At 48.6% G+C, this 12,155-nt stretch overlaps 1 protein-coding gene across 1 annotated transcript; it reads left to right on the top strand.

Moving 5' to 3' along the window:
• Positions 1-2,265: 2,265 nt before the first annotated feature.
• LOC118235056 (frizzled-9-like) lies at positions 2,266-5,991 on the top strand. Its single transcript, XM_035432026.1, is given in 8 exon segments — positions 2,266-3,603; positions 3,816-5,150; positions 5,152-5,175; positions 5,177-5,246; positions 5,249-5,292; positions 5,294-5,314; positions 5,316-5,738; positions 5,740-5,991. Coding segments are annotated over 7 exon segments (1,800 nt in total). The 5' UTR covers positions 2,266-3,603; positions 3,816-4,115; the 3' UTR covers positions 5,923-5,991.
• The last annotated feature ends 6,164 nt before the right edge of the window (positions 5,992-12,155 follow it).

Here is a 12,155-nt window from a genome sequence, read left to right as displayed (position 1 = left end):
CATTTCAGATCTTCCAAGACTCTCACAGTGATAATGATGTCACAATCACATAAAGATTCTATCATCAGAATCCTTTATGAGCAGAGCATCACTGGCCAATTTGATTTAAACATCCTCAAACACTTCCGTGACTGCAACACGGAAGCAATGCAATCCCGTCGAATTAAAAACGATCGCGTTAATTGTTGCTTTCCAACGGATCAAAAACATCAATTTGCGGAAGACATGCGAGCACTACAGTGACTGCTGTTTGTTGTCATCCCAACTGCCGGACAACAGATTTTGTTTGTTCCGCAGCGCGTGCTGGACTGAAGAGACGGTTGTCAGTTGCGCACCCTCTCAATCTGGTGCGAGATTAACATTCCCCCACTGTCACAACCGATTAGCCCTCAGAGACGCTACTCCCGGTGCTTCGGTGGTGACCTACTGGAGCTCATGGAAAAGCTCTTAAGGGCTCCGATGCCTGCAGTGCACCGCTGACTGATGGCCCTCGTGGCTGCGGTTTCCCCCGTCTTTATTTTTTCTTTTCCTCGTCGAGCCAGCGCTGAAGAATAGGTCCCTTCATCGAGGGCCGAGGGAGACTTTGGGGGGGGCGGGGGGGGGGGGGGGGGGGGGGCGTGTGGAAAGTGCTGCTTGAACGGCCCTCAGCCAAAACAAAAACAACCCGCCGAAAAAAAGAATCGCCTTTCAGTAATACGGGCGGGAAACTGACCCGCTAGAAAAGAGAGGGAGAGAGAGAGAGCAAGAGAGAGAGTATGACAGAGAGAGAAAGGATGGGAAAGAGAGATAGAAATAGAGCAAGAGAGAGATAAAGGATGGGAGAGAAAGTAAGAGAGACAGCATGGCAGAGAGAGAAAGCAAGGGAGAGAGCATGATAGAGACAGAGAGAGGGAGAGAGAGAGAAAGAAGAGGGGAAAAAAGAAACTGATCCTCTTGTCCTGAGGAGTGGACCCATCTCCTGAGAGGCCAGACGGTGAAGCGAGCCCCGGTGGAGGAGGAGGAGGAGGAGGAGGAGGAGGAGGGCGTGCTCCCTCTCTGGGACCCGGCTGTGCGGCTCCTGCTCTGCATGAGAATGCAGGGAGAGATGGGACTGGGACAGCAGCCGGCCCTCGACCGGGACCCCCAGGCCCCGGCCCCCGCACAAAACCAACACGGGTCAACATAAATCTGCTCCGGGGCTCTTGTAGACCTGGGGACACAGGCATGCATGGAGGGAGGGGGGGGGGGGGGGAGAGAGGCTTTCGTGTGGAAAACACATCACTGAATGAGCGTTGTCTGGAGCGGGGTCTGGTTGGAGCGATGGATGGATGGATGGATGAGGGATCGAGGGAGGGAGGGACGAAGAGGGGAACGGCGGAAGGTGCAGATGGAGATACTGAACGGCAGCTATGACCCCAGCAGCACTGATGCAAACTCTCCCCCCCCCCTTCCCATCCCGTCCCGTCCCTTTCCGTCCCACGTTCTCTCATGACAGGAGACACACCTTTTAAGTGGGAGTTAATCCCCACCCCACTCTGTCTTTGTGCAGAGTTCTTCAGCTGGAGTGGATGTACATTCTGGACAAAAAGGGGGGGGGGGGGGGGTATTGGGCTGTCAGTATGGGAACGGCATGTATACATAAAAAATCCACCCAAAAGAGAGTAATATCTGTTCCCTAGGTGAGGGGGTGGTTCTATTTTAAGGGTGCTTAAAACATCCAGTCCCTTGCTATTCCTCTCCACGGAGAAAATGCTGGAAAGCATGTGTCTGTGAAATGCCAAAACACAAGAGAAAAAATGCAGTCGTATAAACAATTTTATTAAATGGTGACAAAATTTTATTTGTGTGTGTGTGCGTGTTGTGTGTGTGTGTGTGTGTGTCCAGAATGCTTTAACAGTTTTATAACGTATAATAAAATTTCAAAATTGTTACTTACACGTAGAAAGCCTTTACAATACAAGTTTTCTAGTGCAAGTTGCTCTGTATGGAAACCCCTTGGACTGAGGTTATTGTAACCGTGACAGCTGTCGTTAGAAATGTCATTCAAAAGCTTTATTTCCTCACCGCCTATTTTAGACACGCGCGCACAAAAGCACACTGATTTACAGTTTAGCAAATAAAAATACTTCCCCGTTTTTATATTTCTGTTATATTAAGGTAAGGTATCCGGTGCGTATAGTCAGAAGACCCAGAAATGCTCTGGGCGTGAAAGCTGTTATACTAAGTGTGCCCACTAGATGGGAACAATAGTCTTTCTCCTTTATTCTTCCACAGTACAATGCTTCGGTTCTGAGTATCAAAGCTGGACACGTTTTTTTAATCAAAGCTAGACACTTGCTAAAATGTTGCCGAGTTAAATGCAACAGTGCGAATATAACCTTGTCAGGGGAAAACTATTTGGCAGTTGTTAACGCGCACGCGCATGCATGCGTTTGTGAGTGAGGTCAAAATAATGGCATAGCATTGTTAATTTCATAGAATGGGAAAATGCATCCTTGGAAATATGATGCAAATAGCAGTTGCTAACAATGTGCGACTGTGCCTACAATATGTTGGACTTCGCTGAGTAGCCCATTGCGTTCTTAAAGACTGTTTGAAAGATAAGTTGAGCCAGCGCGCACCAGCTGCCGCGTAGCTTTGATGAATTGGAATGCTAATACACGCTCTTTGTATTTGCAGAGATTCCTATCTTCGTTATCGACTGAACGTATATCAAAAGGGAGAGGTTGTGGTCTGGTAGGGTAGTTATTTTCCTGAACCCATCGTTTGTTTAACACAGGCTATGCCATTATTTAGTCTTGAAATTTAACCTGCGTAACTTTGTTTTTTACCTTACATTGAATACTGAAAACATCACTGACAACAAGAGAAGGGGTATGCGTATCAGATGACGTGACAATTCAAGATTGAAGCATTTTAGGAGTCTTCAAAACAAATTTTGCAACCGACAGAAGCGGTTTTTTTAACGTTGTGTTATTTTTTCTTTTTTGCAGGCGAGTCATTTTTTAATGCTCCGAAGTGGCTATGGGTAAGCCTATCTGCCTGCATTCGTGACAGCCGGCCAGTAAACATGTAACTGTGGCATCGTTTCGTTCTCCAGAGTGTGTTTAGCACGTGCGCCAGAACTCATTTTAAGCCAGCTCTCGGAATGTGTTTAATACATTTTTTTTAACAAGGAGCAATATCCGCTCTTTCATTACATTCGTCGCTCGGTTCCAAACGCAACAAGGTCCGGAGGAGGGGGAATTTGGCAAACTAGTAAAGTTCACAGCTCTCAGCAAAATGTAGATGGTCCCTTACGTGTATCCATGCTTCATGGAAGCACATTGGGGAGGAGAAACTGTATGTAAAAACGCCTATTTCAGTGTGTTCAAGGCGGGGCAAGACTCCTTCGTCACCCAATTCCCACCCCCATTTGAGTGGAGTCAGAGAGGGGAGAAGAGAAAGTTTAGGCTCATATGCGATGGAAGGTGGGAGTGTTGGGCGAAGCCAAACAACGCTGCTTTCTTTTAAACGGCTAAATATAGCTGTTATAGCACTCAAATAATTATCTTGAAACACAATTAATTCCACCGTCGAACAACCGATCACATCCATGCCCGGAAATTAATGACAACATCGAAGGTAATGACTGTAAATAACGGTAGATCTAGCTGTGTTCAGACATGGTATTATGCTCGCAACCGGTTGGCTATTAGTTGTTTTAACACTAGCATTTAATATCTGCATATTTTTAAAGTAGCGACATTATAAAACATCGCAGATGAGCTTAGCATCTCTAATTTGAATTGTTTTACAAATAATTACAAATGCATTTCCTTTCCATTTCCCTACAGCTAATACCGTATTTCGAACTTGGTATCCAAGAAAAATAGCAGTTTTTTCGGAGGAGTTCGAAGGTCTATTTCAACAGGGGAATTATTGAATGACTTTCCCGGGGACTATTTTATTAGTTGTGTTTTTCATAATTTGCGTATTTTGGACCATACGGATGAGCAACCTCGTTTTGAGCTGAAGACAAACTGGACACTAATCTCCTTCATCTGGGAAAGTACACATCGGTCTGGAGTAAATGCTCTGAATCGTCTTCATATATAAATCTCTCTATATATATATTTTTTTAATTAAACAGATTCATGTGGATTTTTTTCCCTTGCTTCCATAATTTTCATTGTTTTAAGATCAACATGGAAGCCTTTCATTTGAAGATTGCGATTTCCCTGTGGTGTCAGCTGATGATCGCCGGCTCCAGCTTGGACATCGCGGCTTACGACGCCGAGCTGGGCATTCAGGCGAAGTGCGAGCCCATCACCATCCCCATGTGCCAGGACATCGGCTACAACGTGACGCGGATGCCCAACTTCATGAAGCACGAGACCCAGGCGGAGGCCAGCATCAAGCTGAACGAGTTCGCGCCGCTGGTGGAGTACGGCTGCGACGTCCACCTGCGCTTCTTCCTCTGCTCGTTGTACGCGCCCATGTGCACCGACAAGGTGTCCAACACCATCCCGGCCTGCCGGCCCATGTGCGAGCAGGCGCGGCAGAAGTGCTCGCCCATCATGGAGAAGTTCAGCTTCGGCTGGCCCGACTCGCTCGACTGCTCCCGGCTGCCCACCAAGAACGACCCCAACGCCCTGTGCATGGAGGCGCCCGAGAACGACACCAAGACCGAGACCAAGAAGGGCGAGGGCATGCTGCCGGTGCCCCCCCGGGCCAGGCAGCCGGGCGCCGGCGGCGGGCGCGCCGCGGGCAGCCTGGGGTCCTGCGACAACCCGGAGAAGTTCCAGTACGTGGAGAAGAGCCAGTCCTGCGCCCCCCGCTGCTCCTCCGTCGTGGACGTCTTCTGGTCCCGCCAGGACAAGGACTTCGCCTTCGTCTGGATGGCGGTCTGGTCCACGCTCTGCTTCGTCTCCACCGCCTTCACCGTGCTGACCTTCCTCCTGGACCCCCACCGCTTCCAGTACCCCGAGCGGCCCATCATCTTCCTCTCCATGTGCTACAACGTCTACTCGGTGGCCTTCATCATCCGCTCGGTGGCGGGCGCCGAGAACATCGCCTGCGACCGCGAGAACGGCGAGCTCTACATCATCCAGGAGGGCCTGGAGAGCACGGGCTGCACCATCGTCTTCCTCATCCTCTACTACTTCGGCATGGCCAGCTCCATCTGGTGGGGTCATCCTCACGCTCACCTGGTTCCCTGGCGGCGGGCAGGAAGTGGGGCCACGAGGCCATCGAGGCGCACAGCAGCTACTTCCACATGGCGGCCTGGGGATCCCCGCCATGAAGACCATCGTCATCCTCACCATGAGGAAGGGTGGCGGGCGACGAGCTGACGGGGGCTGTGCTACGTGGGCAGCATGGACGTCAACGCCCTGACGGGCTTCGTCCTCATCCCGCTCTCCTGCTACCTGGTCATCGCGACCTCCTTCATCCTGACGGGCTTCGTGGCGCTCTTCCACATCCGCAAGATCATGAAGACGGGCGGCACCAACACGGAGAAGCTGGAGAAGCTCATGGTGAAGATCGGCGTCTTCTCCATCCTCTACACCGTGCCGGCCACCTGCGTGATCATCTGCTACTTCTACGAGCGCCTCAACATGGACTACTGGAAGTTCCGGGCGCTGGAGGGCAAGTGCGCCACCCTGCCCGGGCGGCGGAACGAGGACTGCTCGCTGGAGGCCTCCGTGCCCACGGTGGCCGTCTTCATGCTCAAGATCTTCATGTCCCTGGTGTGGGCATCACCAGCGGGGGTGTGGGTGCTGGAGCTCCACGACCCTGCAGACCTGGCAGGGCCTGTGCAACAGGAAGCTGGCGGTCAGGACTAGCAGGAAGCCCTGCAACGGCGTCAGCTGCGGCAGCAACCACTGCCACTACAAGGCCCCGGCGGTGGTGCTCCACATGACCAAAACGGACCCCTATTTAGACACCCCCACGCACGTCTGAGAACTGGAACCAGGCGCTATCGGGAGTGTTCCTCGGACGGAGCCCAAAGGGAAGGGGGGGCGGGGGCAGGGGGGGGGGGGACAGTGACTTATCTCCCCCGAGAGCAACTCGGACAGGTTTGGACTACACGCGACGCGTTCGGTAGCGAAGCCTGGCGACTGCTGCCTTTATTTCGTGCTGATTTAGGGCAAACGCTTTTTTATCATCTGTTTTGCAGGCTGCGAGATAACGCCTTTCCCACAGCCTGACCCTGGAACACACACAGACGTACGCACAAACAACATTCACAAAATAAGAGGGATAAGATTCCCAGTAACAGCATGCAGTATGAATTTAAACCAAACATTATCATTTCTGCCACACACACATGCACACACACACACACACACACACACCATTTGTGGACTAATTAAACGCAGTTTCAACGGAACATGGACTTGCATGGATGTAAAAAAAAATTGGGTGTATTTTCTTATTTTCTAATAGTGTAAAGAGTTATTTATTTTACGGAGTATTTAATTGCAGTCGTCTATGGTGTTTTGTAAGTTCCTGTGTATTGTACATAAGCCAGTATAGTTAAAGCCTTAACAAAAGAATACAGGAACTGAGGGAGAGTAGTGCCTTGGACTAAAGGGACTGGATGTGTACCCATACTGTTCAAAAAGTCAAAATAGTAATAAAACACATTTATATATTTTCACTCCTGGCTTTACTTTCTTCATTATTGAGTTTGTGGGCCCCCACAACTATTAGTGCTGTTTAGGGTATATCTCCATTTGTTTTTCAAAGTATGTGTCAGGCACCTAAAACCTTATTCATCGCTCTGTCATTAAGAGAACCTTCTTGTTCGCAGGAGAGCATATCTGTGTGTCCTCTGTTTGGTGGAAGTGAGTGGGCTGGTAAACAAGTTTCATTTCTGTCAGGTGTGCGCAGATATATGTGCTTTAGAGTGTTTTGAGAAAGCTTACATTGAGAGCTGCAACCAGTCCTTTTAACTTTCTTTGCCATTTACATGGTGGTGCCCGTATAAAGTCTTCCTTACAAGCCCTGCTTCTGTCAGAGGTCACAGTTTGTGGTCTGGGGTAATTGCGTGAACTGATTGGATTTGGTTAAACAGTGGCATATCCACAGTGGCACATTTACTTTACGTCTAAATATCATATTATTTTATGTAATTTAATACAATTTCACTGTAGATTTGAAATGAAGTAAATCACAGGTGTCTGTCCCGTCAGTCGAATGGAAACTAAGCTAGGGGCCGTGAACTAGAACTTTATTTTGGTAATTGGCTACGATCTGAATTTGACTTCTTTCCCCCTCCCAGACAAAGCTGTCTAAGTAGACAAATTGAGCCTCACAAAAAGAATGAAAAAGAACAAAGCTGTTTCGTTGACTTCGGGGTGCTATCTGTGCATGTAAAGCAGTCAGTTATTCAGGCAGAGCTTGGCTCATTACTTTAGCTAACCTATTTTAGCGTGGCAGATTTTGTAGGCAAGTAAATGAAGCTCGTGTTGTGGGATCAAATCTACAGTATGCTTAGATTTCATGTATACGTATCATTGTTCTGTTTGATTTGAAGTACAGATCAAAGCTCCTGCAATGAGACTGCAACTACCATTGACCGGACAGATCATATAAACTAATTATACTCATGCGGTAGCCAAAAAAAAAAACTTGTTTGGCTGTAGCCTGCCCAGTTTTTTCGTGACGTCCGTCTCCTAACCTTTGTCCCCCCGCTTTGCCCCTGAAGGCCCCCGGCACGTTGACCGGGTTCAGTGTGCCCTGGTCTGTTTGCGCGTTTCGCCCCGACGCGAGCCGCGACCGTCCCACTCCGGACTCCGGAGGAGGGGGGTCCCGGGTCCGCGTCTCCGCTCTTCCCAGGCGTTGCCGCGGTAATTGCGGGGGGTGGGTGGGTGGGGGGGGGGGGATTTAGTCAAAAGCGCTTCTCAGCGGCATTCCCGGACTGAGAGGCTGACGGGGGGGAGGGAAAAAACAAAAAAAGAGCGACAGACAATAGCCTGGGTTAATTCCCCCTTGGCGATGCAGCAGCTACATCTTAAAGAGCGGAGGGCTCTCCTTGCAACATATATTATTAATTTGTTGCCTAATCCTCCCCTGATCCATCCTTTGTGCCGCCTCCCTGCTTACCCCACCCCGCTCGCTTTGAAGTGCCCGATACAGAGGCACTTTTTTAGAAAGGCTCGTTTTCTGGGCCGGGTTGAATTTTTGGGACCCCTGGCTGGTGGTGTGCGCTCTTGAGTTTTTTGTTGAAATTGTGTTGCTTTGTTTTTTTTTTTTTGTTGTTTTACATTTGACTAGCAATTTGTGTTCCTCTGTAGTCTTGTAAAGGTTAATGAGAGTAGGCCCAGCCAGCCAGATTCTCTTTTTGCACGGTCTTAAATTGATACTGTGGGCAACGTATAAACTAAATGAGTCCAATTCTTAAAACACTTAACAACATCAGCAATTATAATAATAATCATAGCACAGGATAAGATTGACTAATTTCTTACATTGACCTTATTAAATACTGTATTTCCACATCAATTTAAACGCATTTTATCATAAGTCTATTTGCTTCAAATGCAAATAGTACATTAACAAAGCAACAGTGTTCAGTAGAAAATGGGAAATATTTCCTTTGCTTGTTTTTTGGTTCTAACTAATGTTCAGTTAATGGGGAGAGATGGGCAGAAGTCCCATATATCCTCCTCTCTATTCTTTGTGTTTAAATACTACGAATTAATTAATGGCATTGTAACTAATTACTTCCAGCTTCATTTTTATGACATTTTAGGCAGCTTAGAGTCCAGAGGGTTTAGTTTATGACACGTCTGCATTTACTTAAAAGCTCCAACAGGGCAGAGAACTCACAGGAGAATGTAGGTATTCAAGGTGGTATGTGTGAAACAGGACTGTCTGTCCTTGCGCAGCTGGGTGGTGGACAAGCGATAGCCCCTTAACAGGAAATTAATAGACTGCTTGGATTACCGGGGGGGGGGGGAATGAAGAGTTGTGCAATTACTATTGCTAATAAAGTCCCAAAAGTAGGTCCAAAAGGAAGTGAGGGAAGAGTTCAGGCTTCTATCGGTGTCAAATCTCCTCTGGGTGTCGAAAGGAAAATTTTGAAAACAGAGGATGCATTTGAAATAAAGCGAATGCTCTCAAAGGCATTTTGGAAGAAGGAGTGTTGTGTTGTGTTGTGTTTAGGCATCCTTTCTGCTTGTAGTTCACCCTCTGGCCTGTTGCCGTTATTAAAAGCAGTGCCATGGACATTATTTAAAGTGGGGGCAGTTGATAGAAATCGCTTAATAAACAAATTTTCAGTTGTCAAACTGGGTGAAATGGCGAGTGGCAGGCATTGCTGTTGATCCCCCGCGATGGCATCGTGTTCACGTGGGTCTGAAGCGGCGGTATCTGGTGCGTGCGCGCGCTAATCGGGGAAATGCAAACATTTTGTTCTATTTTTACACGTTGCGGTGTTATTTTGCTTCGCGGCTTCAAGGGCACGACACTGCAGGAGAACCAGGAAGGGTCCAGGAGGTCATTTTCCATTATGTGCGAGGGCCCCACCTACAGTTATGTCTCGGCGCTTGTGCCGTGTGATTGACAGGGCTGGTCACAGTTTCCCTTGTGACATCAGCACTTAACTGGAATTCCTTCCTCTTTATTTTCATTCTGCCTGCGAATTGCATGAGCCCTCCCTCTGTCAGACGCGTGGGCCTTCAAATGCGGAGGGCTTACACGTGAAACATTAGCTAACGTGCGCCCGAACAAAAACCTTTCTGTGCGAGGCCGTTTCGAGTCCACGTCCTGGCTCGTCGCCGCTGAAATTGGGCTCATTTTCGACTTGTCGAATGACGTAACAGTGGTTCTGATCGCTGACATTCAGGCCTTTAGAATGATGTGTTTTGTTATGCTTAGCGCTTGACCTAGAACGACAGATTTCTATGGTACATGAGGAAAAAGGAGTAACAGAGTCACAAATTAGCCCTATGGGACTATTGCATGTCTTCTAATCATTTTGAATGGTAATATATTACTGTGTATTTGTTTCCATATAAATTAGACAAATGAATGTCCTATAAAAGTTATGTCGTATAAAACTATAAACCTTCACGAAGCTGCAACGCCAGGAACTCCTGCAGCGAATGGAATACCATAACTGTAATTCCAGTTTTGGATACCCACTGCTAAAAACACGTCTGGCTCTTTCGGCCAATCCCGTTCCTTTTCACACCCTGTGTTTTTTTTTTTTTTTTTGTTTTTTTTTTCTGGGAGGGCTTAAAGGCTGCTGTAATTCTGTCAGCTGGTTTTAAGACTCCGCTCTGTGTGCGCCAGCCGGCTGTGCTCCTGCCCAAAGTCATGCCTGTGCATCTACAATATGTTCTTTCCCGCTGTAGCCTAACCCCCCCCCCCGCACCCCCCCCCCCCCACCACCACCTCTTTCCAACAGATTCTTCCGCGCAGCCATTGGACTATTATTGCCTGGCAGGGCTAAGTCTTTGGCCTGGTAAGGGCTGTAACATTGAACCATCGAAAGGAAACGTTTTGTTTTGGAGCCTGGGGCTTTGACGCTGGTGGTGTATCCACCACACGCACCAGTCACAATAAAGCGCGATGGATACACGCTTGCTTTCACATTTGCACACCAGAGACAGGCTTACACAACCGCTATTAAAAAAACAGGGTCCCCAACAACCAAAGGAGAAAAGGAGAAAAACAACCTGTTCAGCCTTCAGACTACTGATTAGCTGGAACTGTAAAGATAAAATCGAAAATCTATTGAAAAGTGAACGCTGCTAAGTATAAAATAGAACATTTATCATGAACACATGAACACTAAGAAAGCATTCTGTGGGCTCAGGGAGATGGAAACCTCAGTAAGTCTACATTTATATATTTTAGGGAAAGCGGTACAAGAAATGACAGAATAATCTGGAATGTACTCCCTGGTCAATTTCAGATTCTATTTCACAGGGAACGGCTTTTTAAAACTGCAGAAACCAACCTGAAGCTGGGAGTCCAGTTCAGGGCATGTGTGTGTAGTTCTGTAGTTCTTCTCCAAACTACTGGCTGCACAGCCAGGACTCCAGCCATGCCCAGTGTGGGGATGTCTATGTCATGCTCACGGTGAAGGACTGATTGAGAGACTACGTGGCGTAAGCCATCTTGGGGGCCGACCTGGAACACGAGGAGTACAAGTTGCTCTCTCCACCGCCCCCCCCTCACCCCTTCGCCCCCCCCCCCCCCCCCCCCCCCCCCATCAGCCCCCTCCGGTATAAAGTCATCTCAGGCTCGCTCTTGCTAATGACGTCTCCCCCGTTTTATTGCAGCAGAAATAGATAGCGACGAGCTGTCGAGCATGAATCACTAATTCTGCCAGGACGGACTCGGATGTGGCAGTTTACGCCGCTCAAAATAAGGCCCTTCGCTCCTACGGAACCTTCCGCAGAAGTGGTGGATAAGCAGCCGAAAGCTTTTTTATAAAGAAGCCCGTTGGCTGCATGGACCCTCAACACAAAGGCTGTAACTCAGTTGTTTTCTACAGGGGCTCCTTGTATCTGTGAAATGCTCTTAGTGTGAGCGGCAGTGTCCTGAAAGTGACTCCGCGACAGTCTGGAGAGATAGAGTGCTGACAAGGTATCTCATCTGTGGAACTGTCTGGTGGCTGATGGGAACGGGCCTCCGTCTGCGTGTCTGTCTGTCTGTCTGTGTCCGTCCGTGCGTTTGATTAAAGGAGATCATTATGGCATCAGGGCCTTTCTTTCCCCCCCCCTCTCTTTAAACAAAAAAGCCCAAAAAAAAGGGAGAAAGCCGGAGAAGGGGTGGGGGGGGGGAAACTCGTCCCTCATTACTCCCCGCCCCCGGGCGCTATCCCTTTCCCGGGCTGTTTTGATGTGGAAATGAGCCCCATTGAAAAAGGCCCATTGAAAAGCTGCAGGCCCAAAAGAGGTCCGCCCCCCCCCCCCCCTTCTCCCAACAAAGTGGCTCCGCACCAAACGTAGTGTGTAATCCGCGCTGCCCTGCCCCACCTGCTGGCATTCCGCATAGCCTGCCACCAGTGTGCCCGCAGCACGTAGTACACACACACACACATACACACACACACACACACACACTCAAACATAGACACGCACACACACACACACATATACACACACACGCTCAAACATAGACACACACACACATACACACACACACGCTCAAACATAGACACACACACACATACA

This window comes from Anguilla anguilla, chromosome 9, assembly GCF_013347855.1.
Source record: "Anguilla anguilla isolate fAngAng1 chromosome 9, fAngAng1.pri, whole genome shotgun sequence".
Taxonomy (NCBI): domain Eukaryota; kingdom Metazoa; phylum Chordata; class Actinopteri; order Anguilliformes; family Anguillidae; genus Anguilla; species Anguilla anguilla.
This window is presented reverse-complemented; position numbering and strand designations above follow the sequence as displayed.